Source organism: Mustela nivalis (genome assembly GCF_964662115.1).
Source record: "Mustela nivalis genome assembly, chromosome: 11".
Classification (NCBI taxonomy): domain Eukaryota; kingdom Metazoa; phylum Chordata; class Mammalia; order Carnivora; family Mustelidae; genus Mustela; species Mustela nivalis.
This window is the reverse complement of record NC_139030.1, coordinates 35,544,190-35,562,925: the sequence shown is the minus strand read 5'-3', so window position 1 is coordinate 35,562,925 and position 18,736 is coordinate 35,544,190. Positions and strand designations below refer to the sequence as shown.

Here is an 18,736-nt window from a genome sequence, read left to right as displayed (position 1 = left end):
GATTTCAAGCTTTACTACAAAGCTGTGATCAGCAAGACAGCATGGTACTGGCACAAAAACAGACACATAGACAGTGGAACAGAGTAGAGAGCCCAGATATGGACCCTCAACTCTTGGTCAAATAATCTTCGTCAAAGCAGGAAAAAATATACAGTGGAAAAAAGACAATCTCTTCAATAAATGGTGCTAGGAAAATTGGACAGCTATATGTAGAAGAAGGAAACTCAACCATTCTCTTACACCATACACAAAGATAAACTCGAAATGGATAAAAGACCTCAACACGAGGCAGAAATCTATCAAAATCCTAGAGGAGAACATAGGCAATAACCTCTTTGACATCAGCTACAGCAACTTCTCTCAAGATATGTCTCCAAAGGCAAAGGAAACAAAAACAAAAATGAACATTTGGGATTTCATCAAGATCAAAATCTTCTCCACAGCAAAGGAAACAGTCAACAAAACAAAGAGGCAACCCATGGAATGGGAGAAAATATTTGCAAATGACGTTATAGACAAAGGCTGATATCCAAGATCTACAAAAAACTCCTCAAACTCAATGCACACAAAACAGATAATCACATCAAAAAGTGGGCAGAAGACATGAACTGTCACTTCTCTAAAGAAGAAATACAAATGGCTAACAGACACATGAAAAAAATTGTTCATCATCATTAGCCATCAGGGAGATTAAAATCAAAACCACATTGAGATACCACCTTACACCAGTTAGAATGGCCAAAATTAACAAGACAGGAAACCGCAAGTGTTGGAGAAGATGTGAAGAAAGGGAAACCCTCTTACACTCTTGGTGGGAATGCAAGGTGGTGCAGCTACTTGGGAAAACAGTCTGGCAATTCCTTAAGAAATTAAAAATAGAGCTACCCTATGACCCTGAAATTACACTACTGGGTATTTACCCCCAAAATACAGATGTAGTGAAAAGAAGGGCCATCTCTACCCCAATGTTCATAGCAGCAGTGGTCACGGTTGCCAAACTGTGGAAAGAACCAAGATGTCCTTCAACGGACGAATGGATGAATAAGATATGGTCCATATATACAATGGAGTATTATGCCTCCATCAGAAAGGATAAATACCCAACTTTTGTATCAACATGGATGGGACTGGAAGAGATTATGCTGTGTGAAATAAGTCAAGCAGAGAGAGTCAATTATCTTATGGTTTCACTTACTTGTGGAGCATGAGGAATAACAGAGGACATTGGGAGAAGGAGAGGAGAAGTGAGTGGGGGGAAATTGGAGGGGGAGAACAACCATGAGAGACTATGGACTCTGAGAAAAAAACAGATTTTTGGAGGGGAGGGGAGTGGATGTTTGGGTGAGCCTGGTGGTGGATATTATGGAGGGCATGTATTGCATGGAGCACTGGGTGTGGTGCATACATAGTGAATTTTGGAAAACTGAAATAAATTTAATTTAATTAAAAAAAAAACGAAATTTTAAGCTTGTGGAAACAGTAATAGTTGTTGATATATTAACTTACTAAGAAATACAAAACTAATAACAGCAGTATTGGAGCAGTTCAAAGCTGTAATGGATTTACTTGTAAAGGGAAACTACCTAACAAGGTAATTCTAATTATTTTTGTAACTATACCAATTATTTACTATCATCTAAATCCAGCATAAAAGTGACATTGAAAATATTTATCTTTGAATGTAAGAACTGGAAAGAATTTACATGTCATCAGCGTCTTCATCTGTAGATGCAAATGTCTAAGAATATGAATTATCCAGTCACACATCTACTAAATGAGTATGTAAGTTAAAATTATATCTGGCTGCAGGTTAGAGAAAACTCAAATAAGTTGGATATTTTTCCCCCAAAACTACCTAAACAACCAGTTTTAGTAATTCAACAATGCTATTAGGGTATAGGAATCTTTATTTTATTTTATTTTATTGTTATGCTTTATTTGGCATCTAGACCTTCTCTGCTAAGCTGATAGCTATTTTCAGTAGCTGGTAGCTAAGAGGCTGCTGCCCTCTTAGACTCACAATTACACATGAGTAGGAAGCAAATGACATGGTTAAAAGCAAAACAAAATAAAACAAAACAAACAGAAAGGGATCTTTTCTTCTAATGAGGCTTTCCTTTTTAAAAATTTTTTTTAGGGACATCCTTCTTAGAAACATTTACTTCAGTTAGTGAGGATTGTATCACTTTGCCACTCTTATTTACAAAGGAGGTTGAGATTTTTACTCTTTTAGTTGAGTACTTTACTTAGCCACCAAATTGGAATTCTACTAATAATGAGGTAGAAGTATATAATTGATAAAGGGAAGGCAGTTTTCAAGGTTTACCATAGACATCACAGCTAGACTACTCTCTGGTGAAAAACTGTATTAATCAGGGTTCTCCAGAGAAACAGAACTATGTGTGTATTTATATATGTGGGGGGAGAGAGAGAGAGAGAGAGGTAGATAGATGATAGATAGATAGATAAATACATAGATAGATAAATGACAAGGAGAGATTTTAAAGAATTCACTCACACAGTTGTGGGTGAAATCAAGTCCAAATTTAGCAGGGCAAACCACCAGCCCGGAACACCAGGAAAGAGCTGATGTAGTCTCAAGTCCAAAGGCTGTCTGGAGGTATTCTTTCATCTCCAAGGACTTCAGTCTTAGCTATTAAAACCTTTAGCTGGGGCACCTGGGTGGCTCAGTGGGTTGAAGCCTCTGCCTTCGGCTCAGGTCATGATCCCAGGGTTCTGGGATTGAGCCCCACATCAGGCTCTCTGCTTGGTGGGGAGCCTGCTTCCTCCTCTCTCTCTGCCTGCCTCTCTGCCTACTTGTGATCTCTGTCTGTCAAATAAATAAAATCTAAAAACAAACAAACAAACAAACAAATAAAAACCTTTAGCTGATTGAATGAATTATGGAAGGTAATCTGCTTTGCTAGGATTTAATGAATAAATCTGATTACTCATCTCATTTAAATGTTAATCTTATTCAAAAAGTTATTTCACAGTGACACCAGGACATGTGACCAAATACTTGGCTTTGACCAAATATTGACCAAATAGTTGATCAAATATATGGCCAAGCCTTGTTGACACATACTGTTAACCATCACAAGTCCACTCCTCATCAACTTCTCACCCATAGGCAATCTTTACAGGTCATATGCTTCCTAACATGATTCAACTATGCTGTTTACAACCAAAAACACATTCAGGCCTCAGAGGAGGATGCAGAGTGGTTGGGTGGGTGGTGTTCACTCTTCTCGTTGATATCCTAGAATTTTAATACTATGATGTAAAGTTAATATTTAAATACTATGGTGTAAATTAGATACATCTTATGTTATATAATAAGATAAAGGAGGGAAGAAAATAAAGAGTATATATATTCATAAATGCCCATGACAATTACAGTCTTCACTTCTGTAACTAGTCTCATGTTGTTGTTGGTATTTATATCTGCCTTCTTCCACCTCCTATTCCCTTTGCCTTCAGCAAGCACATCAGCTGGTTATGGTTCTTTCTCCTGTGAAGTGACCCAAACTTTCATTCCTAAAGGGTTGAGTGGTACCATCCCTATTTGTACACCCTGATTTTTAACCTTTCAATCTAGTTATGAAAGGAACATCACCATATGTTGGATACTCATTCAGAGCATCCTAGATAATGGTGCTCCAGCCATTCAAGGTATTGTTGCCTAGAAAGAGCTATGACGGAATCTTCAAAAGGCCATTCCACCATTCTATCAAATAAACTACTTCAGGGTGGTAGGGAGCACAATAAGATCAATGAGTTATATGAACATAGGCCCATTGTCACTCTATATTTGTGGTGAAGTGAGTTCATTGATCAAAAACAAGCTGGGTAGTTTACCATGATTGTAAATGAGGCATTTTATAAGTCCATGGACTATAGTTTTGGCAAAAGCATTGCATGGAGAAATGACAGGTCCATATCTAGAGGAAGAACAAAAGACGGCCATTTTCATGAAGGAAGCTGTCCCAATTTAATCAACCTGCCCTGAGGGAATTGGCTGATCACCCCTGGGAAAACAGTACCATATTGAGGGCTCACTGTTTTTAATTTGTTTTGTTTCCACTTTTTTTAAAATTTTTTAATTGAAGTTGGCATACAATATTATATTAGTTTCAGGTATGCAGTGTAATGATTCAATGTTATAAAATGATCACCATGATTAAGTCTAGTTACCATCTGTCACCATACAAAGTTATTACAATGTTGTTGACAATATTCCCTATGCTGGACTTACACTCTTGTGACTAATTATATTTTACAACTGGTAGTGTGTACCTCTTAATTTCCTTTACCTATTATCTCACCCACCTCCTCTCTGATAACAATGAGTTTGTTCTCTGTATTTATGAGTATGTTTCTATTTGGGGTTTTTGTTATTGTTGTTGTTGTTGTTGTTCATTCATTTTGGCTCATTACTGAGTTCTGTTCCTGGCAGTTGAGGCCCTCAGAGGTAGCTATAGACAAGTCATCTTTGCTGAGTGGAAATCCATATTGCTGACCCCATGTATAACCACCATCCATGCCCCATAGCCACTTTGTTCATGAGCTCATTGGGCAGCGACAGGGGTGGTTGAGGAGACAGACTGTGTGGTATTCACAGAACAGGTTATCCTATCTACATTAATGTAAAAATCGTCTTCTACTGAGGTGATCCTTTGTGGAGCATTCACACAGGACACAAATATCTTCAGATTCTTAGACCATTCAAAGGGATCTAGCCACATACCTTTCCCCAGACCTCCTTGTCACTAATTTTTCAGTTATGTTCCTCCCAAGTTTCTAATTATCCAGCCAACCTATGGGCGACAGCCCATGGATCAGTATATCTCTTCTGGCCATTTCTCCTCCTAATAAAAATAAACAACACTGATTCAAAGTTTGTACACTGGGAGGATTTCCTTTCATCACTCTCCTTGAGGGATGTCCCTCAAGCAGTGATGCTGCACTTTCCACTTTGGGTGGTGACTGCATATAGTGAAGAACTATCTGGAAACTACACCTGACTTTTTTCCTCCTCTATCATTGGTCACTTGCCTAGTGTTGTGGTTCAGATCATTCTTTTCCCACCCTTTATAAACTTGCAGCTAAGGAATGTCAGTGCTAACACACAGCTAGGAACAGTAATCAAAACAAAATAATCTGCACTTCACTACTCCTTTTACTCTGTGTGAGGAGAGCACAGTCTTTACTCAAATATCACCTTCTCAATGAGGAGACACACCTTCTATGAGGGACACACCCTGAGTTGACCCCCATTTAGTCTTTCCTTGAATGTGGATAGAAGCCGTGATTTGTTTCTAACTGATAAAATAGGGGGGAAAAAACTCCATTAATTAGGTTGCTTTATATAGATTGTATTATATAAGATTCAGTCTCAGGGGTGCCTGTGTGGCTCAGTGGTTAAGTGTCTGCCTTCAACTCAGGTCATGATCCCAGAGTCCTGGGATTGAGCCCCACGTTGGGCTCCCTGCTCAATGGGAAGCCTGCTTCTCCCTCTCTCACTTTCCCTGCTTGTGTTCTGTCCCTCACTGTCTCTGTCCCTGTCAAATAAATAAACAAAATCTTAAAAAAAAAAATTTAAAAAGACTCAGTCTCAGCAGAATGGAGACTCTTCCTTGCTGATGGTGAAGAACTGCCATATTGTAAGATAGCTTGTGAGTGGGTCACGGGGCAAGAAACTCCCGGCAGCTCCAGTTGCTGAGAATGGCTCTGGCTGCCAGGTGATAGGAAGCCGGGGCTCTCTATCCTACCACCACAGGAAATGGATTCTACCAACAACTTCCAGGAGCTTGGGAGATTATTTTTTCCAAGACAAGCCTGCAGATGAGAATGCAGCCTGGCCAACACCTTGATTGAGCAAAGCCTACTGACCTACAGAAGCTGTGAAATAATAAATCTGTGCTATTTTAAGCCACTAAGTTTATGGTCATTGTTAAACAGAAACAGAAAAGTCAGCTAATAGAAATCCTTCCCTCATCACTGTGTTGTAAGTTGGTATCTCTCCCCTTGCTGCATGAACTCTGTTTAACTTTGTTTCTCCCACCGAATTTTCACTGTGTCCTGAAGTATACAACTAACTTATTTATATATGTCTTAATATGTCTTTTTCAACTCTCATAAACATTTCAAGAAACAAACGGGCTTTTTTTCTTCTGTCACAGATGTATCGACTGTGCTTAGAATAACAGCTGACACGTAGTGTACACTCAATTAATACTTGCTGAGAGATAAATGGTTATATGCCTCGCAGCCAAGTCAGCCCAACCTAAAAGCACAGCTTGAAAACCATAGAGCGGCATAAATATAGGAGATAAATCATAAGAAATGTTCCAGGAAATCATGATTCCAGTCCTGGTTCTACCATGCGATTCTGGACTAGTCTCTAAAATCTGCTCAGCTTCAGTTTTGCTTTCTCTAAATACAGATCATAATTTTCACCATGTTTGTTTATATGTTTATTTTCAGACCCAAGCAAAGTAACATATGCAATATTGCTTAATAAATTTTAAGGAACAATATCAATTCTAGATGAAATATGGGTGGCTAATATGTATATAAAAATAGTCCAGCTTCCCTAGGAAACAAAAGAATTATAGGCAAAACACTAAGGATATATTATTTGTTGCCTATTAATTAAATGAATTGAGTGATGCTACCCAATATTGGATATGATGTATACTCCTATATACAATTGAGAGGAGTACAAAAATAGTTTAAAGTTGGGAACAGCAGCTTAGAAAACCTCAAAAAGTACAAATGCATATCTTTTATTCCAACAGTTTTGTTTGTGGGAACCGATTTTTGGATGCAATTAGACAAGTGTACAAAATATGAGAATATTCATGGAAGTTTGGTTTGCAATTATAAAACAGTGTAATTTACTTAAATGCCAAGCACAAAATGATGAGTTATCTAAATAGTTCTCTCTTCCTCTCTCTCTTTTTCTATCACTTTTTCTCACATTGTTTAAAATTTTTTTTAATTAACATATAATGTATTATTAGCCCCAGGGGTACAGGTCTGTGAATCGCCAGGTTTACACACTTCACAGCACTCACATTGTTTAAAGTTTTGCCAGTCTCTGAAAACACCACCACTAACTTGAGGCCAGAATCATAACTTTCCCACCCATCCAATTCCATGAGTTTCCTGAGACCATATCTGAGGATCAATGACCTGTGTTGTCTTTACAACATTTTGGTTCTTTATAGACGAATAGAATTAAATCAGTGAAAAGTAGACTAAACCCTCTGAGATAGTATTACCAAAAGATATTGATTCTGTTTTTCTCTATTTGTATATTTCCAAAACATAGAATCATATGCCAGTGTACATTGTAATTTGTTTTATAATGCTGGGGCTAGACCATATCTTCCCACAAATTCTTTTTAATATTCTTCTAATTTTCTAATTCTTACTGTCTGTCATCTCTGTCCTGACATTTATCACTAAGAATTTCTTTTGAGTGACTTTCAATAAATTGTTCAGGGAACTTTTGAAATAGCATTGATATTTCTATAAGTCTCACGGGTATTATCTTGTATATTTCTTTGTGTGAACTTGAACTTAAGTTTTCTTTCCAGCTGGGATTCTCAAAAGCATTTACTCAGTTTCTATTATTTACCTTTCAAAATTACTCTACAAGATAGAAAATATGATATAAGAGTTTATTTTTGCTATAGGAAAATCCAAGAAAGTTATCAAGGCTGATAAATTCTAGCCTAAAACTAACCAAAGTATTTGGCCTATAAGCCCTGTGGCTAGACCATCAATGTTAGGCAAGCTCGTTTATCTTGATATCACATCACTGAGATAAGAGAATTATTTGTCCACAGAAGGAGACTGACATCAGTAGGGACACTTGAATGTAGTTTGGTGTATCTTGACAACCTCTACAAGACTAAAGCAACATTTACATTCTAAATATACACAGTTCTCTAAATGCACATCCAGAGTCTGATTCCAGCCACATCAATCACTCACTCACTCACAGTAAACACAGGGTACTGGCATTTGGTAATTGACGGACTCCTTGATCTTTAACTACTATGTCAATAGAAACTGGTTAATTTAAATCATAATGGTTAATCTGAAACAATAGGAAACTCTTGGCATTTCATATACTTGCTTTAGAGAAGCTTGCCTTGGGGCACCTGGGTGGCTCAGTGGGTTAAAGCCTCTGCCTTCCGCTCAGGTCATGATCTCAGAGTTCTTGGGCTCTCTGCTCCATGGGGAGCCTGGTTCCCCCCGCCCCTCTCTCTACCTGCCTCTCTGCCTACTTGTGATCTCTCTCTGTCAAATAAATAAATAAAATCTTTAAAAAAAAAAAGCTTGCCTTATGTCAGAAACATTATATTTTTAATTTACTATCTATATACCTATATGTAATAGAAATTAATTTGTATCCTAGAGATTTTAATAAAAATAGTCCAGTCTAACTTTCTTGTTTGTCATCTGCTGTCTCCCAAAGGATCATGTAGGAAATAAACTATCTCAATTTGTTAAAATATCATTATTTAAAAATAAGAGTTAAAAATCTTCTGAACATTCTTACACTGATTTTTCAACTTTTTTTTTGCTTTATTTCATTTGACACTTTGATTCTTTAAATATTTAGAGAATTGTTTCTATTTTCTTTCAAATTCTCTGTTAGCATCCTCCTCCTAGCACACAAACCCTCTCTTGATTGAATGCCTCTTTCTTGAAATGGCAAGTAGTATTTCTCAGTAAAGGTAATGCCCTTTAGGCCACTCAATTATGCACATCAAATAAGTCACCAATTCTAGTTTTTTTTTCCTACTGCAACTGCCATAGAAAAGGTTCTTAGTGTTCCTTACCTAAAGTACTATAGTATCCTACCTATGCATCCCCTTATCTTTAAAATTGTTCCACAGCAAAATTTCATGCACACTGATGACAAATGGTTCTTGACAAAATGAAAATCCCATTGTAGCACTGCATTGTTTAAAATCCTGCAGTGTTTCCTCCAGTCACATTTCATAATGTGATAGACAGGTTTGGTTTGGTTAGATATTATAATTCATCAATTCTCATCACTTCTACACACACAATCTTCTTTAACCATACTTCTCTCTTTCTGCATTTTTTTTTTTTTTTTGGTATATGCATGCTCCTATTTTCTACATTTACATAAAATTTCCCTGAACTATTATCTCTCCTCCAACATCCAACCCTTCTTCTTCGTGTTTTTTTATATCCTTGAAGATCCAAATCAGATATCACTTTTCCCAGGTAACCTTCTTGGGATTTTTTGGGCACCCCTCTTCTGTCTTTACTGTCCTCTTACTGTCCTTGCACAGTAAAAATACCTAAATCAATGACTGCTGTTATCTCTTCCTGTATTTGTTCTTTTATTTCCAAAAAACACATATACACAAATACTCACATATACTTACACACTCACAGACACATGGACACAAACCATATAAAGATAAAGACATTTTGTTTAATATTTTTCTTAAATCCCAGCCATTTAACAGCTATTTAACAGAGCTAGTGCTCAATAATTATCTTTGAATAAAAGTCTTGCTTGCTGGGGCGCCTGGGTGGCTCAGTGGGTTAAGCCGCTGCCTTCGGCTCAGGTCATGATCTCAGGGTCCTGGGATCGAGTCCCGCATCGGGCTCTCTGCTCAGCAGGGAGCCTGCTTCCCTTCCTCTCTCTCTGCCTTCCTCTCTCTCTGCCTGCCTCTCCATCTGATTGTGATTTCTCTCTGTCAAATAAATAAATAAAATCTTAAAAAAAATATATCTTTAAAAAAAAAAAAAAAAGTCTTGCTTGCTATGACTTCAAAGTTTTAGGAAATGGAGCTGACCAAGATTATGAAGACCTAAAATTTAGAGTTAAAACATTTTTGCCCTATTATACTCAAATTCTAGATTTTTTTCATGATCAATATTCTATAGTATTTTAAAGTAATTATTCTTTAATCTGGAATAATCTTATGTATATACATATATACACACCTTATATATATCCGATTAGTTCAAATATTAGAAATTACTTGAAGCTTAAGTTATGGTTCTGTGTAAGTGAAATTAAGTAGATATAATTCAAGATCACCAGGGGTCTGACATTATTTCATCAGTATGACTAACTTTTTTAGAGGCCAGAAATTTCCCAATTTGGAGGATCTAAGTGATTCACATATAAACCAACACTTATTTATTGATCAGGCATTTTATATACCAGGCATTGTTTTAAGCCCCTGGCATATACCAGTGTATATGTATAAGACATTTATTAAGACTTTATTCAATCACTTCATAAAAATGTAATTTGTGTATGCTTTATTATCTTAGAGTCCTACTCAAAGACTCTGACATATCACAAATGCATAACACCATAAGTCTTCATGAGAAAAATAATATTACTTTAATTATTTTTAATAACTATATACTCTATCTCTGGAAGACTATAGTGAAAATATTTGAGGCATGGGACCACTATGGTGTCTCTTAAATCATGCCACAAACATGTCTATTTATCAATTCTATTCAAGTTGACATTCTCTTTTTCTGGCCAAAATGCTTTTAACCCCCCCAAAATGAACTCCTTTATTACAAATGAAAACTATGCCCAGTGTAAAAAGAATTTCTAAAAATCACTATCACTTTTCTTCCCAGATCTTGAATTACTTGGGGAATGTGCTGATGTTTGAAAGGAGAGATTGTTTTAAATTGCATAAATAGAGTTTATATGCCTTATTGATTAACATAAAACATTTATTCTTCTTAGAAAATGTGAAAAGGGCCAGATACCTTTCTAATATGCAGCATATCAAAATGATGAATTTTATGATATATAATTGAAACATACAAGCTAATTAAATTTGTTTGAAAATTAGGAGTTTACAAGGCTCCAACACTTCCATGTGAATTAGGCACAGAATCTTGGCAGAAAAATCAGTAAGCAGAGATGAAAGTTTTCAATTTCAATTTAGCTAAGGCTTAGCTATATCCTTAATATAATGTAATAACATTCTTTGGCATTTTCACAAGCCAAAGATACAAAAAATATTTTTACTAGAAGTGAATTGGCACAAATGTATTTTCCTTAGATGAGGTCATAGATAATGTACTGGAAAATTCCAAGAATAATAATAATAGTTTTAAAATTGCCATAGAGCCAAATACCACTAATCATTTCCATATTTCTTAATAGAGGCTCAAAGAACTGAAACAAAGGGAATTTGCTCGAAATGTAGCATCTAAATCCAGGAAAGATGAAAGAAAACAGGAAAAAGCACTCCAACGCCTGCACAAGCTGGCCGAGCTAAGAAAGGAAACTGTGTGGTGAGTGTGCTATGAAATCTTAAGTTTTCTTAAAGCATAATGACCAAAAAAAAAAAAAAAAAGGACATAGAAATAAAGGGCACAATCCTATTTATTTCTGTTCCCAGAATAAGATAGTCACATTTTCATGACTTTCTGTGAGCTGTAGACAGTCATTTGAATTTTATGCAAACAACTGTTTATTGCACATTTCAATAAAAAAAATATTCCTATAATTTTACTTTTCAAAAAAATTAATTTCATGTTACTCTGATATTTGCACTTAGCTGAAAACCATTCTGTTTCTTACTGGAAATTCTAAATACTTGATTGAAGAAGAGAACAGAGCACCATCTCATGACCTTGTTCAAAAAGGAGTTTTAAGAGGAAAAATTTTTTTAAAATGAAAATTTGGGGAACTTTTATTTGAAAGTATCTTCTACAAAAAAAAAATAAATAAAAGTTAGGAAGACCTTATAAAATTCAGAGTCAAGTCAAAATTAATTTCACTGTGAATAAAGTTACAACTGTTAGAAGTTCAAAACTCTGTTACTTTGACCTGTTTCTAACAGTGAACAGCTATAGTGTTACAATTCAGAATTTATAATTCAGGCCAAGAAACTGTTATAAAAAGGAGATAGCTTTTTAGAGTGTTTTCTCCACCTACCCCAAGACAAGTGATAGAGAATATATTGCCATATCATAACATTCTTTGGGATGTCAAGTTTGGAAAAATCAAAATTTAACTGTATTTTGAATCCTCTGGGAAACTTAAAAACAAACACAACTGCTATTCAATCATACCAATCATTTATTTTTACTCTCTGTGGTAATAAGTGAAAAATTATACAAGTGCAAGTTAATGTTATAGAGAATCATAGGGCCTATGCACTTTAAAGTCCTAAAGAAGCATTCCAATGTAGATGTAAAATTCTAATACATTGAGAAAACTAGAGTTGATAGTAAGATATGCACAAAAAGAAGCAAGACTGGGGCCCCCGGGTGGCTCAGATGGTTAAGCAACTGCTTTCAGCTCAGGTCATGATCCCAGGTCCTGAGATACAGGCTTGCATTGGGCTCCCTGTTCAGTGGGGAGCCTGCTTCTCCTTCTCCCTCTCCCTCTGTTGTCCCCTGCTTGTGCTGTCTTGCTTGTGCTCTCTCTCTCTCTCAAATAAATGAATAAAACCTTTTAAAAAAAGAAAAAAATAAGCAAAACTTCTTATCTAAATTACTTTCTTCAACAATAGTACATATTTCATGGTACACACACACACACACTTTTCCCTTTAATTTGGGGCCTCTAAAGATGTGCAAAGTATAAAACAGTATTTTTTCTTAATATCAAATATGGTAGTGAAACAGGCCATTGTGTTAAAGATTAGGTAAAGAAAATATTCAGCTAAAAAAATTATGGGGCATTTATAACTTTTAAGAAACTAACTTTAATAGAATGGAAAATTCTGCACACCGTGATTCTGTTTCAGTAAAGATGATATTCAGGTAGCCCCTTTTTTATATGCCAGACAGTATAGTATCTTCTTTGTATTAAGAACCCACTATTTACGGTGTACTGCAATGACAAATAGAAATTATATCTTAAGTAATCATTTGTCCTATACTTACTATATATTATGATATTATTTTTAACTTCAGGGTAATTTTTAAATATTAAGAATAACAAGTCTAAAAAAATTTCTGAAGTTAGTATTATCTCTTAGTTAGTTTTGCACTGCAACATTCTCCTTGGCCTGGGGTAGACTTCAGTAAATACTAGCTGGATTGAATTATTGAACTGAATCCCCAGCCCTTCTGAAGTCATAATTTTTTTTAACCTTTGTTCATATTCTCCATATAGTATTAATGATATTAAGTATTGGCAAATTTAAATAATTTTACTTTAGCAATTCTACAATACTCCAAAATACCACTGAAGAGACCATGAGTCTAAAGAAACTTGATCAGGAAGCATGAGTTGAGAGCACAGGAGTGTCCTCAACACAGCTGTTAACGACTGTGAAAGTAACTTCAACACAGCATGACCAAGTTATCCCAAATAGTAACAATAACTAAATGTAGTTGTAGCTCTAAGGAAGGGACCTATGCTATATGAAAGTAATTCTCTTACAAAGATTTTAAAATTTGAAAAAGAAATCTTATAATGACATTTCTAAAATATAAATGTTTGGATATTTTTTTGTCAAAAGTGTCTGATCTAATATACACTTTTCTTTTTGTAGTGCTCCTGGAAGTGGCCCCATGTTCAAGTCAACAACTGTTACTGTGAAAGAAAATTGTAATGAAATTTCCCAAAGAGTTGTTGTGGATGCAGTTAATAACCAGGAAGATTTCAAATATACTTTGATTCATAGTGAAGAGAATACTAAAGATGTTACCGCTGTTGCTGCAGATCCAGAAAGTACAAATATTACAGCAAAAAATAACCAACTTGGGGATCAAGCCCAAGGAATCCACAGACACAAAATTGGCTTTTCTTTTGCATTTCCAAAGAAAGCTTCCGTGAAGCTGGAGTCCTCAGCTGCAGCCTTCTCTGAATACAATGATGATGCCTCTGTGGAAAAAGGATTTAGCAGAAAAAGTAGATTTGTGCCTGGTGCTTGTCATCTTCAACTATCTTCACCAACAGATGTGCTTTTGAGTTCTGAGGAGAAAGCTAACTCTTTTCTTCCACCAGAAGGAATGTGTATTGACAAAGAAACTGCTCGAACTCAAGAGATGAAAGAAGTTTCTAGTGAAAAAGATACATTTTCATTACCTTCATTTTGCCAGTTTCAAATCCCTCTATCTTCTGATGCAGATAATTGCCAAAATTCAGTCCCATTAGCAGATCAAATACCACTGGAAGATATTATTATTAATGAAGACATAACTACGAGTGATAACAGTTCTGAATTGTTAGGAAATAAATCCACAGTTCTTGATTTAGCTAATGATTGCTTATCTTTGCAAGCTACCACAGAAGAAGCTGTTAAGAACAATGATGAGTCTACAGTTGAAGTTGCAAATAAAAATTATGGCCCTGAGATGTTGGCCCCTTCAAATTTTGAAGAGGAAAATATAAGCTTACATAAAAAAACAGATTTATCCAAAAGACCATGTGAGCCCTTTGTACCGGTTCTTAACAAAGATGGATCCACAATCCTTCAGTGGCCATCAGAAATGTTGATTTATACAACTACTCAACCATCAATTTCCTATAGCTGTAATCCTCTCTGTTTTGACTTCAAGGCCACTAAATTAAACAACAATCTATATAAAAATAAGCTGCCCTTAAATGATCTTTCTTTTCAGCAGAAAGGAGAAGACATTTGCAAGAGACCAGTTTCAGAATGCAAGAACACATCTGTTGCGGGACTCATTGATTATGATGTTGGAGGTAGCAGAAATGAATGCCCCCGAGTCACTCTTCCTCCGGTTGATGATACTCTCTTCAATAACTGTAATTCTGGAAAAAATGAGACTATGGGTCTAAGGAATAGAAATATTTCCTGTAGGATCAGAAAAACAAAAAAACACAACTTTACCAGAAATCAAATGAAACAGGATACTCCAGATGAGAAATATAACAAAATAAGGTTGAAAGATACTCATGAACACTGGTTCCATAAAAGTAGAAGGAAGAAAAAAAGAAAAAAATTATGTCAGCATCACCATGGGGAGAAAACCAAAGAATCAGAAATTAGCTTCAAAATGGAATCAGAAAATAGTTATACTGATATAACTAGAAAAAATCTACTGGAAACAATTTCAGAAAAGCACTGTCTAGCTGCAGAGCAATTATTGGACTCACATCAGTTACCTGATAAAAGGCCCAAATCATCATCCATATACATAAGTGACAATGAAGAAATGTGTAAAACCCAGAACACTGAACATAATAGTAATGATGCAATCAGTTCTAAAAATCACGGTACAAAGAACTCGGTTGTTTTAAATGAACAACCCAATCCAACAATGATACATTCTGGGAAACATAATTTAACTTACTCCAGAACTTACTGTAGTTGGAAAGCCAAAATGTCCAGCTGCAGTCAGGATCACAGATGCCTAGTTCTTCAAAACGACATGAGCTGCCTGAGTCAGAACCAGGCTGTTAAAAGAGGTTATAATTCTCTCATTAACGAATCAGAAAGATTCCATCGAAAACGTAGACAACATTCATATTCTTATTCTTCAGATGAAAGCTTAAATCGACAGAATTATTTACCAGAGGAGTTTTGGAGACCACCACGGGCTTCTGCTCCCTGTAGGCCTAAAAGGAAGCGGAGGAGAAAAAGAAGCCGATTCCATACGGGAATGGAAGCTTTTGAACTCAGAGAGAACACCGATTATCCCAGGAAAGGCAATTCTTCCTTAGGTCACCAGGATGAGTTAGTAGGCCAAGACCAAAAAGGGGAAACAAAACCACAAGACAGTGCAAACCCTGGGAAGAACTCAGACCAAACAGATCAAGGAGAAGAGGAGCAAATTTTGCACCCGGGCAGCCCCCTTCCTCCTGAAGCCAGTGGAGGGGCTGAGCCTTTAGCGCTGGAAACCACTTCTGGGGCCTCGGCAGACACTTCCCACGAACACGCCACATCTGTCCACGCAGCCAGCGCCCCAACGAAAAAAGAAATGGACAATGCCTTGCTGGAACACAAAGAAAGAAGTGAGGATATAAATATGCAGGAGAAGCCAATTCCTTTCAAGGTGCCTCACCCTGAAAGGAACTTGAGGCAGCCACAACCGAAATCCCACCTGTGCCATTACGAACTGGCGGACGCCCTCCCGCAAGGAAAGATGAACGAGGCGCCCGCGGAGTGGCTGCGTTTTAATTCGGGAATCCTTCACACACAGCCGCCCTTACCGTTCAAGGAAGCACACGTCAGCGGTCACACCTTTGTAACCACGGAGCAAATCCTGGCTCCCTTAGCTTTACCGGAACAGGCACTTCTGATCCCAATAGAAAACCACGAGAAATTCCGAAATCTGCCCTGCGAGGTCTACCAGCACATCCTCCCGCCCAACATGCTGGCCAACAAGGTCAAATTTACGTTTCCCGCAGCGGCTCTCCCACCCCCTAGCACACCTCTGCAGCCTCTGCCTCTGCAGCAGCCCTTCTGTTCTACCTCTGTAACCACGCTCCACCACGCGGTTCTGCAGCAGCACGCGGCCGCCGCCGCCGCCGCCGCCGCCGCCGCGGCCGCGGGGACCTTCAAAGTGCTTCAGCCCCACCAACAGTTTCTGTCCCAAGCTCCGGCTCTCACCAGAACATCCTTACCTCAGATCTCAGTAGGACCGGTCGGACCCCGGCTCTGTCCTGGGAACCAGCCACCTTTTGTTGCTCCTCCTCAGATGCCAATCATCCCAGCTTCGGTTCTTCATCCTAGCCATCTGGCTTTCCCATCTTTACCCCATGCCCTCTTTCCTTCTCTGCTTTCCCCACACCCTACTGTCATCCCACTACAGCCCCTCTTCTAGTCATCGCCATAGGAGGGAGAGAAAATGTTCGTGTGAAAACGATTGCTATGTGCGTAAATGCTCATCTAAGTGGATAATTAATTTCCTACTTAAATGGTGGAAATAAACTAGCCAAAATACGGCCTCATTGATATGAAATCATTTACTGTAAGTGTAATGATGCAAATAAATTCTTAAGTTTCTGATATATAATATTATTAAGGCACTGAATAGTTTGCAAACCAATACAATATATGCTGTATATTAAGATGGTGTCTTAAGAGTATGTATAATGTACATAAAATATATTTATAGTACTGTAATTTATGTTGTAAAGTATGCTCCTTGTTTTTTTTTTTAACCTTTGTGTATTTGCACCTATTTAATGTTTAGACAAAGCTGATGGCACTACGTTTTGTACCATGTTCCTTGAAAATGTAAATTCAGTGAAATATATCTCTTGCAATAAATTTTTGTTAAGTATTTAAGTAAATCAAACTTTGTTTTAGTTCGTTTTCACTGTCCTGGGAATGTATAGTAACAGTAGGTTTTGGATTTACATTGTTTCTTCTGTACATTGGCATCTCTGAGTCTCAGAGGCTCAACAAATTACCTTTGGAGCTCTATCAATATTTAAACTGTAATACGTTCCTTTGGAATAAGTATAACAGGACCATTTGTTTTTCTGTTTGTTCTAATGTTGCTTATACTCAGAGTTTACTATATTTCTTGAACAACTGACCCTTTAGATAATAAACCCTGGAAATTATGTTAAAGTAATGTTAGTATTGAGGGGGGGATAACTCAAAAATATGCAAGTACCTAGTATTCTTTCAGGAACTGTGCAACAGCACTAGTAGACAAGAAATAGCAAATAAACAATATGAATTCTTACAACGTTTTTGTATGTCAGAATTCTCGAATGTATTATGTTTATTTTTAATTGATACAGGAAATATATGTATATAGTAATATTGGTATGGATTAAGGAATGGGTTTAATTAATAAATCACTCCCCATATATAACATCTTGGGCAGAATGGCATAAACACAATCTGTATCGGATATACTCTTTAATTGAGAATCTGGAAATGGGAAGGAGAGTAAATAAATAGCCCTTCCTTCTGCAAATCTAGAGAGATGTTTGTATCGTATTTCCAAATCACCCAGGAACTGTTAGAAAATTTCCATCACCCTTCCAGAGTCTGCTTTATTCTCAACGACCTCTGCCTGATCATTCACTCAAGGGCTTCTACATGTACTAAAGAATAGAATTATTCAATAGGAAAACTAGGAATGTCACTAGGTTGTTTACTTTCTTGATTATTTGCCATAATAATAATAATAGATTTCAATGTTTTCCTGAAAAATGGTTGTGAAAGACTGCATATGCCCTTTTATATTGACCAAGAAGGATACAAATAGTAAGGGAAGCAATTCCATTTCAAATGTTCTGAGAAAACATGTTCCAAAATTGGGAACTAAATTTGGAAAATTTCTTTTGTCATCTTCTCTCATCCCAACATGTTCGTCTCTTACCTCCTGTTCTTATTCTTTAAGTCCTTTTTTCTCTGATCTTTTCCTTCTCAGTTTCACTGTAGACATCATTTGCATTTCTTTTTGTTAAATGATATGGTCAGGCATGCTTTAACTCTTATGCATAACAGAATATGCTTGCTTGCTTATGGTCAAATTATTAGTTAGATGACAGAGATTTCTGAAAAGTTTGAGGAGGTAAGTTGTCGGTTAAAACTATTAAAACTCAACTTGACAGATAAATGAATTGGTTCTCATGGATATCAAACGGCTGGAGAAGAAATGAAGGAGAGTTAAGCATGTCAACATCATTCAGATTCTACATAATTCATCTGAATACTTGATATATTTGATCAGAGATGCTTACACAGTTGGGACATCTGTGATACATTGAGGACTCAGAATGGATATATGATGAGACCCTTGT

The 18,736-nt window shown here is 36.7% G+C and overlaps 1 protein-coding gene across 3 annotated transcripts in view; it reads left to right on the top strand.

The window, feature by feature from the left end:
- Nucleotides 1-17,688, top strand: part of ZNF804A (zinc finger protein 804A) — a 287,373-nt gene extending 269,685 nt beyond the window's left edge. For all 3 annotated transcript variants that reach the window (XM_082690937.1, XM_082690938.1, XM_082690939.1), the window contains 2 exons: nt 11,207-11,337; nt 13,554-17,688. In XM_082690937.1, coding sequence (XP_082547063.1) covers nt 11,207-11,337; nt 13,554-16,794 — 3,372 coding nt within the window. In that variant the 3' untranslated portion in view covers nt 16,795-17,688. The remainder of the gene's footprint in view (nt 1-11,206; nt 11,338-13,553) is intronic.
- The last annotated feature ends 1,048 nt before the right edge of the window (nt 17,689-18,736 follow it).